Source organism: Besnoitia besnoiti, chromosome I, assembly GCF_002563875.1.
Source record: "Besnoitia besnoiti strain Bb-Ger1 chromosome I, whole genome shotgun sequence".
NCBI classification, from domain to species: domain Eukaryota; phylum Apicomplexa; class Conoidasida; order Eucoccidiorida; family Sarcocystidae; genus Besnoitia; species Besnoitia besnoiti.
In genome coordinates this window covers 2,358,520-2,371,363 of record NC_042356.1, presented here as the reverse complement: position 1 = coordinate 2,371,363, position 12,844 = coordinate 2,358,520, and the positions used below count along the sequence as shown (strand labels likewise).

Here is a 12,844-nt window from a genome sequence, read left to right as displayed (position 1 = left end):
CTAGGGGAACGTCTTCTTCGTCATGATGGCGTAGAAATCCTCGAAGGAGATCTCTCCGTCTCCGTTCGAGTCGGCGCGTTCCAGCATCTCGCGGAGCTCGTCCTCAGACATGGTTTCGCCGAGTTCCTTCGCCACGCGCTTCAAATTCTTGAGAGTAATCGTCCCCGTCCGGTCGTCATCGAAGAGGTTAAAGATCTTTTGAATGCCTTCGCGGCTTTCTTTGTCGCCCTGAGGACGCGCACAAAGGCCACACGCAGTCAGCCAGCTGCATAAGACAGTGGAACCGCCGCGGTCGACAGGCACAACATCGGACGCAACCCAACGCCTCACACCCACTAGCTCGCAGAGCGCAAGGCTCTGTGCACCAGGAGATTGTAAAAAAACCGCCTGAGATGCACACAGGGAAGGAGATGAGCGCGGCGCCGCGACAGAGGGCCGGCGCCACGGGCGGGGGGGGGGGGGGGACAGAAACGTACACATACATATACATATGTAGATAAATACATATACATATCCATATAGAGAGAGGTATGTACGTTTGCTGACTGCGCATGCAAACTGCTAGCGTCAAGCCTCCCGCTGGACTCGTCCACCGGAGAAAGGCGCAGAGCCCGAATAACGCTGCGAAGACAGGACATCCTCGTCAGAGGCGGGAGCGCGCATGCTGACTGTGGAGGACGTGAGCGAGGGAGAAATCGTTCGGGCGCCAGAGGATTCTTTTTGACAAGAACTGCCGCGCATGGCAACGGGCAGCAGACGCATTCCTCCTTCGCTGAGTCGTCCTGCGCGCCCCTCCAAATACATGCGTGTGCATACCGTTCCCGCACAGATGCGTCTGCATGCATCTGAGTCATTCCCCTCGAACTACATCCTGCCCGATAGGGCAGCAGCGAGCGGAATCCGTGCATGCCGACTCACTAGCTTGGCTGTGATGGCATCGAGGAATTCCTCGAAGTCGATAGGGCCGCCGCCGTCTCTGTCGAGGTCGGCGATCATTTGGTAGATTGTCGGGTTTTTCGTTTCGAAGCCGAGGGACTGCATGGCTGCCTTGAGCTCCTTGGGGTCAATCATGCCGCTGCCGTCGGTGTCGAAGAGGTTGAAGGCCTCGCGGATTTCTTCCACCTCGTCTTCAGTCAGGCCTGGGCGGTCGATGACGCGACGGCGAGAGGAGGTCGCTGTGGGGCTGGCGCCTCGGATGCCTCCACGCTGCATTTTGAAGAGAGATGCGCGAGAAAAAGAAGAAAAACGAGGAGGCGAGCGGGACTACCGGACGCGAAACGACCGCAGCCAGCACCGGGCGAGGAGGGGGGGGCACGGCTCTTGGGCAGTCAGACAGAAAACAGGACTTCGGCAGCGGAAACGGCGCAAGGGCAAGACACGCTGCGTAGCAGAGAGAGACGGAGTTGGTAGGTGAACAGTCCGCGTCAGAACGCGAAGCCACGAGTCAACTCAGGAAGCTTCGAGGGCAGCGGGACGCCGGCAGTCAGTGGACAAGGCGCGCGGAGAATCCAGCAGTTTTGGAAAGCAAATACGCGGATGAAGCGCCGTCGGGGACTTCAGCGGGAGGGGCCTCGCCAAGCGGTGAGGAGATGATGGCAATTTTCGGAAACTCGTACAGACGCTGTTCCCCTCTTGCTCCAACTGCAGCTTGTCCGTCCAGAAGAGTCGAACGGGATAGATGCAGGAAGTCCACACACGAAGAAACGGGGTAAAATTGGATACAAGCATCACATGACAAGCTTCTTAATTCTGTTGTGTCGCGCGTTAGAGATTCACCCCTGCAGCTAGAAAGTCTGGCGCTGGTGCAAGGGTTGAAAGGGGGAGGGAGAAGACAGGGCGTGCGCACCACGGGTCGTTCAGCGGGAAAAAACAGGTAGCTCCTAAACCGAAGCGTCTAAAATTGCAACAGGACACTTGTAACTGCGTGTGCGGATATCTGTTCAAACAAAAAGCCGATCCAGGACGGATCACATGAAAAAGATGCAACAAGACGCGCGTGTCTGCGCGCGGAGAACCTCGTTCGGCGCGGAATTTGGGGTGTATTACCGAGGGCAAGTGTTTTAGCTCTGAAACCGCGAAAAGAGACTTGAAAGTGCGTCTTAAGGCTTTGCCGCAAAAATAATAACGACAACACCGGAAAATCTTCGGTGTCTTGAGTGCTCAGGGCGCGCTAACTTCAGCTGGGAGGGTTGAGGCATCTTTTCGCGAGCTCGGGATTCGGGAGAAAGAGCTGACTGGGCACGACATTGCGGACGCTGTCGTCGCTTCGCCGCCACTGCCCTTCCAACTTCACGCGTTTCTCACCAAAGAATCCTGCCGTTTTTCCTGCATCTTCCTCCACTATAACAAGGCCTTTTTCGTCTAGATATCAGTTTGCAGGCTCTCTGTCTCTCTTCGAGCCTAGCGTCGTTCTTGCCGCCTCGATCGTCCCCTAACTCGAGTGCAGTCATCACAGTCCATTCTCCAGCGGGACGAGGAAGGTTTCGCTTCCCACTTGCGAAAGTTATTTTCCTGACAGAGAATTCCGTTCCGTGGTGCGAGACAGGACTCTTTGTTTCTCCACGCCGCCTCTTCGTCTCGCAAATTTGCAGGCCGCCTCCATGAACGAACGGACGGGAGCGGCAACGAGTTCTCACTGGTTTGTATGGGCTTGCAACACGCGTCCAGATTTTTTTGCGTGTCATTGTTTTCTGCTTCCTCCGTTCGTCTTTCTCTTTGTCTGTGCGAGGACTTCGGTCTTCCTCGGACTTGTCCCTTTTGTACCGCTCGATCTCCTTCGCTGTGGCTGGCGGCTCTATTGCGGATTCCTCCTTCTCGATTTCCACACAAGTCAGTGCATGTGGTGCCGTTTGTTTCTACGAGGCAGCGGGCTCAGGTTCTTCGTTCTGACCTCGCGTCGACAGCGTCTTTGCGCTCAGCCTCTCGCAGGCGTCTTGCACGGACCAGAGTCCGCGTGTCATGATTCCGTTCCCACAATGCCCTGCGAAAAGTGCGAAAAGAAGATGAACAAGCTCGTCACGCCGGATCCAAAACAAGGTGGGCACTCTCGGCTTGTGAAGTTGGGAGAGAGCGCGAGACATCTCCACAGGAGGGCTTGACTCATGGGATTCCCAGCCTTGATGCTGGTGAACAGGCACGTGTGCGCGGATGGTGTGGCGGGGGTCTAGGCGTGCGTACCAACGCACGGGCTCTAATGGTCAGAATGCGCGAGACAAGTAGGCATTCGTTACGCACTGAGTGGACCGTAAGAACTTGAGGCTTTGGAAAAAGGTGCAAATATGCAGCAAACAGCGCAAACACCTGTCTACGCGGGCCTCGTAAACGGAAGACAGCCGGTATACATAGATCTTTCTGAACCGTTGCCTGGTGCGAGACGTTGCTTCTCCGGAGCCCTGGAGGCCTCGCATCCTCCGGCGATGCGTTCCGCTGGCTCTTAACGGCGGCGATTGTTGCTTGGGGCGTTCACATGCGAAGCTCCGTCGCGCTCGCCTACTTAGCGGCAAAGTGCGTAGTCCTCCACTGCCTGCTGTAGGCTGCATACGAGCGTGCTTCTCCTGCTCGGCCGTCTGCTGCCAGCGCGTTCAGTTCCCGCAAGTCTCTGCCTCTGCGTGTTCAACTGCGCGTCAGGCCAAAATCGTGCTGTCGGCGTGAACAAGCTCATTGAGAAGAAGGCACACAAAGATCAGTAAGTCTCCCTCTTTAGGGCTGCTCGCCGTTTCACGCGGCAAGTCCTTTTTTAAGTGCGGCAGACTTTCTTACCGAATTCGGCGACAGTATCAGGGTCGCGCCTCCGGCGAGCCGCTCTGCAGCCGAAGGGCCTGAAGGGGCAGAGGTGGAAGAGAGTCAAGCGTCTCGGTTCAACCTGTTTCCAAAGGCGTCAGCAATTCGCGGTGTTTCTTCGGGCTTCTCGCCTGTTCCAGAGTCGCGTCAATTTACTACCTGCTTGCCGTCGCCAGTAAACGACATGCATATAGGGGTCGCGCGCACCGTCAGTCGACTGTTCCGTGTCTCTAGACCTACGTTTTTCTTCTGACAGGTAGATGTTTGCGCCTGTAGACCATGCAGAAATGGGCAGTGCAAAGGTGCGGGCGTCTGCACGCATGTTTCTGCCTAGGTGATGAGCAGCTGCGCCGGCGACGTCTCGCTGTCTTCTTCACGCGCGCCTCTCTCGCCCAGACAGAGCAGCGTGCCAGAAGCGGGTGACCTGCTCGCATCACTGGAGGCACCTTCGGCATTTCAGGAACGGTATAGATACCGCCTCTTCTCTCTGTGCTTGTGGGCTGCAACGCTCAACTCTTCGTCAGGCTCGCGCCCAAGGGCTCTGCCTGCAAAGTCTGCAACACGAAGCTCCACTGGAAAGGCAAATACTGCCCTCCATGGTAAGTGTGCCTCGCTCTGTGCTTAGAAGTATGCATATATATGCAGATTTATGTACTTATATATAGATATAGATATATATATATAACAAGCTGCACCTTTGTCACCTGTTTTTCTATTCGCCGCGAGTCGAATGGTTTCATCGCAGTCCAACTGTGGGCGGATGTTTTTTCTGCAGCGCACACATTAAGGGCAGGTGCTGGATGTGCGGCAAGAAGATTTTCGACACCTCCAAGCACTGCATGTCTCTCGTTTGAGCGAAAGCGCCGCCCTTGTGCCCGTTTAAGACGCTAATCCTCGCTGACGCAGTTTTAGAATCTCACGTCAACCGAGGGAGCACCGTGAGTGGCTTTTTCTTCAGGAGTTACGTATCCGTGTCTTCTAGACTGTGATTCGTTTACTGCATCCATATATACGTTATAGATGTGGATATATATGTTATGTATGCCTATATGTGTGTGGATGTGCGTTTGCATTTCCGTGGCATCTGCACCGACGGTCCGATGTGCATCTAGTTACATCCTCTAATTTTTTTTCAATGCCTCTTGCACTTCTTGGGAGGGCACGTTGAACGTAGCGGCTGAGGACGCTGGTCCGTTGGCATTCCGCGACGTTTTGGCGCTTGGTACCTCGATTGGAAACTCCACTGAGATGTTTTTTGATAGAGTCTGGCTTTTCTAGCGCACTTTCCTTTTACTCCTCCCCCCCCCGCCCCCCCCCCCCCCCCCCCCACCCCCGCGCCCCCCCGCGGTTCGCTCAGCAGCGACTGAACTTTCTTTAGCACATTCAGAGGCGCACAATCTACGTCAAGCGTATTTATATCTGCTACACATATATAAGTAGGCATATATTCGTAAATTATATCCACACATGCACATGCCTTCCGGTTAGTACACCCCCCCCCCCCGCCAACGATGGCTAGATGGCGGCAAAGACGCTCGTTGCCCACGCATTTCCTGTAACGCATGCATCTGCTCTCTTTGCCGAGACCGCCGCGCTCGCTGTCTGAAAAAGTCGCTATCTGAGAAATCCGGTGTTCATCCTCGTAGCTTGGTGCCCTATGTCGCACGGTGTGCCTCCAGCACGCGGCGCCGCACGCTAATTCTGCTGCAGCAATAACTAGCGCGGATTCAACAGTACAGGAGCAATGCTAATGAACGCCTTTCCAATTTAGTCTTGCATACGAATTGCCTTGAAGGCAACTGAAGCTTGCGGCCTCGCTCCGCGGAGGGCTTGGCTGCTCGCGGTAGCGGCGCGTGACACGTTTTCGCTTAGCTGCCGAAGACAGCGTTTTGAGAAATACAGAGGAAAAAAATAGGAACCCTTCTCACCCGGCATGCCTGTAGTCATGCACAACTCGGACACAGTATAGGAATACCTGAAAAGACCAACGCCTTCGAGTGCAGCAGTGACGAAATCGTGTTGAATCGAAGAAATGGAGAAATGGCAGCGTGAGATCGGATTCAGTCTTCCCCGATGAGGCCCACAGGCTGCCAAAGACCTGCCAGACTGGCGCCGCCCCGGGAACCTGAGAGTTTCGGCCTCACGCCTGTTGGCTTCTCTAGAGGTCGTTGAGAGCTGCGACTGCAGAGGCGAAGATCGAGACGATCTTCGAGTTCGCACGCCCTTTAAAGCAGGTGGTGAGAAGAAAGACGCGAGGTTGGGGGAGGGGAGGCAAAAAGGCGGCAGAAAGTAAAGAGAAGGAAATCAGGAAAAAAAACTGGGGGGAGGCCGTCTCGCGCTCTCAGCGGAGGTAAGCCCTAAATAAGGGGGACGAAGTACAGTGCGTTACGATGCGTTCGCGTTCCTGGCAAAGATCTCTTCTATCCATTTGGCGATTTCGTTCAGAGACTTCTCGCCATTTGGCGCCTCCAGAATGCTGCAGCAAGGGAACTGAGGGACCAAGCAGCCCAGAAGCCAGACACAGACAACAAAACAGGCTTTGTTTTCCAGTGTATTGTCGCACTGCAAGAGCGCCCCACCTCGTGCAGCCTCTCTTTGACAGCGTGCTCAAGAAACCCCGAGAGGACCGAGGACGCGACGCAGAGAGCCACAGTTTGTCGCCATCCCATACCGGTGCTTCTGCATACTGAGTTGATCCTCTTGCAGACGCTTTTGCGCGCTCTCAAGCGAGAGCCCCGGACCTGAACCTCTTGGGAACCCCCTCGAGATTCGCCAGCGCGTGTTGCGACCGCGACGGACTTACGACGTGGAATTCGTCCTTCCAAACTTTGACTTCGACTCGCGCGGCTCGGGCCTCGCATCCGACCGGGCAGAGCGTGCCTTCGCTGTTGAGCTTCTGCACATCCGCCTCGCTCAGCCAGCCGCAGGACTTGAAGTACGCAGGCGCTTCCTTCGCAGTCTCTGCTTCTGTCTCTTCGGGAGCGGGCTCGGGCTCATCGGCCTCCCGAGGCGCCAGCGCCTCTAGGCTCTGCGCGGACGCGTCCACCCCCTCGCGAGCCTTCCCGAGCTGCGCCCAGGACTTGGGAGTCTCCTCCGTCACGCCCTTCGGTTGCCCACTGCGCGGCAGCGACGCCACAAGCCGCCCCTTTCGGGGATTCACCTCCGCCGCGAACAGCGCCTCGTCAGCTGAGCTCCAGGCCTGCGGAGGCAGCTTGCAGCCGGACACGGCCTCGTTCACGCGCCGCCCGAAAATCAAACTGTCGCTCAAGAGAACCTGCAGGCGAACAGCACTCACAGCAAGAGGCGCGTGCATGCCACAGTTGGGTCTGAGGCGCCGAAACGAACGCCGGCGAGACGAGCGCTCTAGACACGCCCTAGACTTTCTGAGATATATCGAGACCGCACATGCGACGCGTCTGGACAACGACGCCTGCCAGCGTATTCAGTGAAGACGCCGCCCATCCACGAAAGAGACGAAAAAGGTGAATCGGCAGTCTGTGGCGGGAGGGGGGGGGGGGGGGGCTGATTCTCTGGGTCCACGGCGAATAGCCTGTCAAAGGCCTCCAAGAATGGAGGCAAGTCGGCTGAGTCTCCCGGAACCCGAGTGCTCACATGCGCTCGTGGTCGCGGTCCCGTTTTCTCTTCGTGAAAGGAGCGCATCAGCCTCCAAGTTGGAAGTGGAATCCGAGCGGCGAATGCTAGCGGATCTGTCAGCAGAGGCTTATTCTGATTAGAGTCGGTATGCCGCGGCGCTCGGCAAGCCCAGAGCCACGGGGAGTCGGAAGCGCTGCCCAAGCCGCTGCAGCCACTTGTGGGCTCCGCTTCCGCTCCGGACGCATTCACTTTTTCGTCGCGGCTTCTGCAACTGAGTCCGTTTGCTGTCCCCCGTGAGGCTGAAAGTTGATGTCTCCCTTCCTCACCTCGAGCGAGCCGACATGAATGAGCGTCTGCGGCATTTCCTTGAGGACGTCCGCTCCGAAGAAGACGGGCGAGATCCACGGATTCGAGAAATTCCGCTGATCTCCTGGAACCTGAGGGCCCGCATGCATCCTCAAAAACGGCAGAGGGGCGTGACCGCAGCACACGTGCCGACAAAACGAGTCTACGTCTCCAGCGCCTACTGCGGCTGTCGTACGCGGCGCCAAACGACGGAGAAACCATACACCAGATGCGCCGGCACAACAGATCAGGCTCGGTTTGTGGAGCAGCCGTCGACGCGAACACTGCGAGCTCAAGCGCTTCAGCGTCCGGCGCACGCTACCGCGCGAGTGCCGCTCTCAGAAGGCCGCGCACGCACAGGGCTCTCTTCGCCTCGACGCGACGAAGTGAGCCATCCAATTCCTCGCTCACTGCGGACCTCGCGGAGAGAGGGCGACGACGCGGGATCTTCGCTGGAGTCTCCGTCCTCTTCCGAGCGTGGCGCCACCGGGCTGTCGAGGCAGAGCTTCTCGCTGGTCGTCGCGTCGAGGGCGGCCTCGATCTCTGCCTCCGACAGCTGCCCGAGATCAAAGCGCCCATGCACGTAAACGCGGATCGACTGGCGAATGCTCGCCAGAGGCAACACAGGCTCTCTCGCCGCGTTCAGCTGAAACGACATAAGCACCACAGAGGAGTCTGCTTGCACGCAACTGAGGCAGAGGCACTTCTCCGCGCCACACGAGCCACAGCCCGGAGACAGGAGCCGAACGAACACCTCAGGCCGCCGGAAAACAGACGATGAAACCTGAGTCATCCAAACATGGGCACAGAGCCCGAGGTCCGCGTCAAGACAACTCAGTCTCCGGTACGACCCTGGATCAGCGCTGAGAGGGTGGGGGTGCGCGTGGGGGCCTCCAGCGGAAGGCTCAGCGCCCAGGGAGCAGGTGTCTGGCGGGACAGCGCCCGCCGCGGCCCCAGGAATCGCCGAAGTTCATCCAGTACTTTAGGTATTCAGTCCTGTGGAGCACGTCGGTTCGGAGTGGCGAAGTTTTCTCTGCTCAAAGCTCTCTCGCTCACCGTGTACGACGGCCCCTTCATGGTGAGATCCAGCCAGGGCGACAGCAGGACCATGCCGGCGGGTCGCGGGAGACGCGCAGGCCCGCCCTCGTCCGCCTCGCCTTGTCTGTCGCGTTCGATGATTTTCGCCATCAAAGTCACAGCAAGGTTTCCGCCCGCGCTGTCCCCTGCAGCCGCAGCACGCCACAGCCACGAAGGAATCGGTTACCCCAGGCGACAGCCTTTCGTCTCTGGTTTGTCGCGTCTTGTCGCCTGCTGCTGTCAGGCGTTCCGTGGTCCATCCCGCTCCCTGGCGCCGGCCCCTGGACCCGCTTCACCGCCCAGCCGTCTCTATTCGCCCTCGTCTCTATTCGCTCCTCTCTTCGGCGCGCCGTCGCCCAAAAGCATCTCGCTTCGACTGCTGCGCGCCGGCCTCTCAGAGAGCGCCTCACCCATGAGAATGATGTCTTCGCCTCTCACGCCCACCTCAGCGCAGAGGAACTCGTAGGCCGCGAGGCACTCCTCCAGCTGCGCGGGCCAGACGCGTTCCGGCGCCAACGTGTAGTCGGGACAGAATACTTTCGCGCCAGTGAGGACGGAAATATCTGGAGAAGCAGAAATGAGAGAGTCCACCGAGCGCATCGCAAACACAGATAACGGAGAAGAACAGAGCCCTTTCGCACAGCTGAGAAGCTGATGAAAAAAGTCGGCGTTGCAGAGGCGCAAGGATAGTTTAAAGGACCTCGCGACCGCCACGTATCCGTGGCGCGGTGTGCTGAAAGATCACTGAAACGCAGGCACTTGCGCCAAAGTGTGCTCTCTTTGTCCACCAAAAAAATGTCTCGAATTGTTTGTAAAAGTGTTTGTCCTAAATAGTTGGGTTCAGCACCGAAAGAGTAGAGCTTGTATGAGAAATACCACTGCAAAAATTTCAGACTGTGTATTTTCAAGGAACCAAGTGTGCGACTGGCCTGCTCTCCCTTGCTTTCTGAAGCGGTGCCAATTTGAGAATGGCAGCCGGAGGGACTTCGTTTCTCACCATTTGTGAACAGGCGATACGAGTCCGGCCTGTTGAAGACGAATGCGCCTCCGTGCAGGAAGAAAATCCATTTCTGCCGCGTTTCGTCCCTTTTCTTGTCGTCCGGGGTGTCTGCGACCTTGGATCGCCGCGGCGACATGTCGCGCAGCCTCTGAAGCACGCTTTTTCGGCCCTCCCGCGGAGCATCGGAGACCCCTGAGGTAGACTGAATCAGCTCCGCGATTCGCACCGCCGCCTCCACCCAGCCCCCCTGCTCAGCCGCCGGCAGCTGAGAGGGCGACGGCGCTTCGGGGCCTGTGGCGGCGAGTCGGGCTCCTGCGTCAGCTTCCTGCCGCCCAACCGCTTCCTCGGCTCTCTTCACACGCTCCTCGTCGCCACCGCTGACCGGCTCAGCCACAGGGCGCGGGGTGACGGGCGAGGCAGCCAAAGCCTGGGCGAGGCTTGTCCCAGCCTCCGCGGGTGTGGGAGGCGCGCGTGAGGAGTCTGAAGGAGGCGCTGGCTCTCGGGACGTTCGCGCACGCATACAGTCGCCCGGCAGAGTGCCCGTTGCGGAGATCCTGGGGAGAGAGGCGCTGCCGGCTACGCCGTCGGAAGGCGCGTTCGACCTGGAGCACGCGGCGTTTTTCACTTTGACGAAGAAGCTGGGGATTCCTTCGCGGCTGCGCCGAGGACAGGACGAATTGTAGATGAAGGCGCTGCACAGCGGAGTCTCCACCTTGGCGGCAGTCTGGTTCCGCAGGCGGCTGGGGCGGAGCGACGCGTAGAACGAGCGCATCGAAACATCCACTAACTGCCGGTCGCGCAGTAGCTGTGCGCGAGAACTAGGCCAGCCCGTGGCCTTCGCGTACGCGTAGATCCCCGGGCACAGCGTGCGGAGGGCAAAGTGCGGCGGCACCAGGTGCTGCAGAAGCCGAATCCGCGCCATGTCTGCGGAGGACAAACGGGAACACACACACGGAAAATTGAGCGACTGAGCAGCACGAAGAACCTCTGCTCGGCTGGTGCAACAGAGAACCCGCCAAAACGAATGCCCACGCGGCTTCCGGTAATGGAAACGTCTCCACGATCGCGTTCAAGAGGCCTGCGTGACTGGTGAGTTGTCCGGACAAGGCTGGAAGAGTCGCTCATATGCGGAGTGAGAAAGCAGTTCCTAAGTCGCGGTCAGTTAGCGACAGATTCAGAAAAGCGAATAAACGCTCGCCGCATGCCTGCACAGGCCGCGTAGAGATGTCAGTCTGCCCTCCATTGGCGGCATGACTCAAAGCGGTGTACATGCTGCGGCCTATGACAGACTTCGGCGCGGGTGGTAGTTTCCGCCTAGCGGAAGCAGTTTGCACTGCGCCACTGTCCGCATGAAGCAAAACGAAAAAAGTAAAGGTTTGATCACGCATGTGAACGGAGCTTTATGTGCGCCTGTGTGGACATTTCTTTTCGAGTGTAACTGGCATTCTGACGTGCAACTTCTTCGTAGTCCGCTGAGCCTTCCAAGTCCTCTAGGACGTTCACGAACAGAGATCCCCCAACTCCTCCGTCATCTTTCCTCGCAACGTCTTCGCTCGAGTGCATGCCCCCCGGATTTTCCGTTGATAGCTGTTCTACATCTTGCCGTTCGTTTGGAGTGAGCTCTGGAATGACTGCGTCGCCGACCCCGTTCATTGCGCGAGCCCCGCCTCCATGCAGCTGCGGCAGGCGATGCAGTCGTCCTGCTTAGCACGAGCTAGCAGAAAGCGAGCAAGGCAATACGCTCTGCGGCTGTGGAGGGACAGATGTCTAAAAGAGGATGCTTAATGAGGACCCAGGGTATACATGGTAGCGGAATCAGCGACCGCATGCGTTCCGGGCCATGGAGCTTTCGGCTTTCCTCGCGCGGCAGAAAAACGGTCGCCCTCCGAATTCCCCAGAGGAAGCTGGCGAAGCTAGTAAACAGGGTAGCGAGTCTCTCGCTTATGACCAGAAACAGCCAAGTGGAAAATTCATCAACGAGCCACGTGGATGGCCGCAGATGGCGGGGCGTCGAGCCCCACCAGATGCAGCCCTCAAACGCTCCTGCCGCTCATGCGTGCACATGCACGAAAGCAACAGCTCTGGCAGTCATCTTTCTTTCGTTCTTCCTCACCTTCACGTCTTTCCTTCTTCCTCCGAAGCCGGCAGTTGCGAAAGGACACCCGAAGAAACCTCCGTGTGCGTCCAGAACGCGTCTGTTCTGGGCACACTTGAGCACGCTTTTTGCGAAAAGCCATCTCTCTTCCGCGCATGCGCACGTAAACGCAACACTATTCCATTGGAACGTATTCAGCCAGGCCCGGTTTTTGGCTGGACAAGCAGGAGAAGCAGACTGCCGTAGCAGTTCGTATACTGTTTGCTTGTGGGGTCACAAAGGTTTGCTCGCCTGCGGAACCACTCCACAAGACTCGCGCGCGTACGCGCGCCCTACGCACATACCGACAGCTAGCAGTATCACATATTCCGCGGCGGCAAAGCTCCGGGCGGGGAGGACGCCATTGCAGAAAGGGCTTTTGCGGAGACTGCAGCGCAGAGAGGCTCCGATGGAAGGAGGACTCACTGCGCAAATATCGACACTGCCAAGGTCTGCAACTTAGCGACAAACTAGATGGCTAAGCTGCAAGTGTTCGCGAAACTCACTGCGGCAGTGTAGCCGGCGAGCCGCCTACAAGACCCGCGCATACCCAACGCGACCAGCAGGAAACACGCCTCACTCACGCTACCACAAAATTGCAGTTTGTGCTTTTTCAAAGCAAGCATTAGTATCTTCGGGAGCCTCGCTCTCCTTTTCGTGTTGGCGTGACTCACTCTAGCTTCTCACTTCTGTACAGGGCGGACGAGGGGGAGGGGGGGGGAGGGCTGTACTCCAGGTCTTGCCGTGCTGGCGAAGTCACCGTGCGGCTAACCTGTTTTAAAATGGAAGCCTGGCCCTTGTAAACGGACCCTCTAATAATGATGCTAGAAATTCCAATGCTCCCTTGCCCCAGGTGAGCAATCCTTCACAAAAAAGGGCCTGCGAGGAGGCCTTCCGTCTGTGAGGGTCACTCG

General features: G+C 57.8%; 3 protein-coding genes across 3 annotated transcripts; 1 reads left to right on the top strand and 2 right to left on the bottom strand.

Moving 5' to 3' along the window:
• Nucleotides 1–1,212, bottom strand: BESB_003520 (centrin 2; the record flags this gene model as incomplete). Its single annotated transcript, XM_029359107.1, has 2 exons — nt 1–228; nt 919–1,212. 2 exons carry the CDS (start codon nt 1,210–1,212, stop codon nt 1–3), a joined length of 522 nt encoding a protein of 173 aa, XP_029222020.1.
• A 1,763-nt stretch (nt 1,213–2,975) lies between these two features.
• Nucleotides 2,976–4,634, top strand: BESB_003510 (putative CRIPT; the record flags this gene model as incomplete). Its single annotated transcript, XM_029359106.1, has 4 exons — nt 2,976–3,036; nt 3,628–3,685; nt 4,305–4,379; nt 4,556–4,634. 4 exons carry the CDS (start codon nt 2,976–2,978, stop codon nt 4,632–4,634), a joined length of 273 nt encoding a protein of 90 aa, XP_029222019.1.
• Nucleotides 4,635–6,502: 1,868 nt separating this feature from the next.
• BESB_003500 (alpha/beta hydrolase fold domain-containing protein) lies at nt 6,503–11,449 on the bottom strand (the record flags this gene model as incomplete). The annotated part of the gene is made up of 7 exons (XM_029359105.1): nt 6,503–7,054; nt 7,701–7,811; nt 8,138–8,365; nt 8,776–8,942; nt 9,207–9,359; nt 9,794–10,720; nt 11,248–11,449. 7 exons carry the CDS (start codon nt 11,447–11,449, stop codon nt 6,503–6,505), a joined length of 2,340 nt encoding a protein of 779 aa, XP_029222018.1.
• Between the last annotated feature and the right edge of the window lie 1,395 nt (nt 11,450–12,844).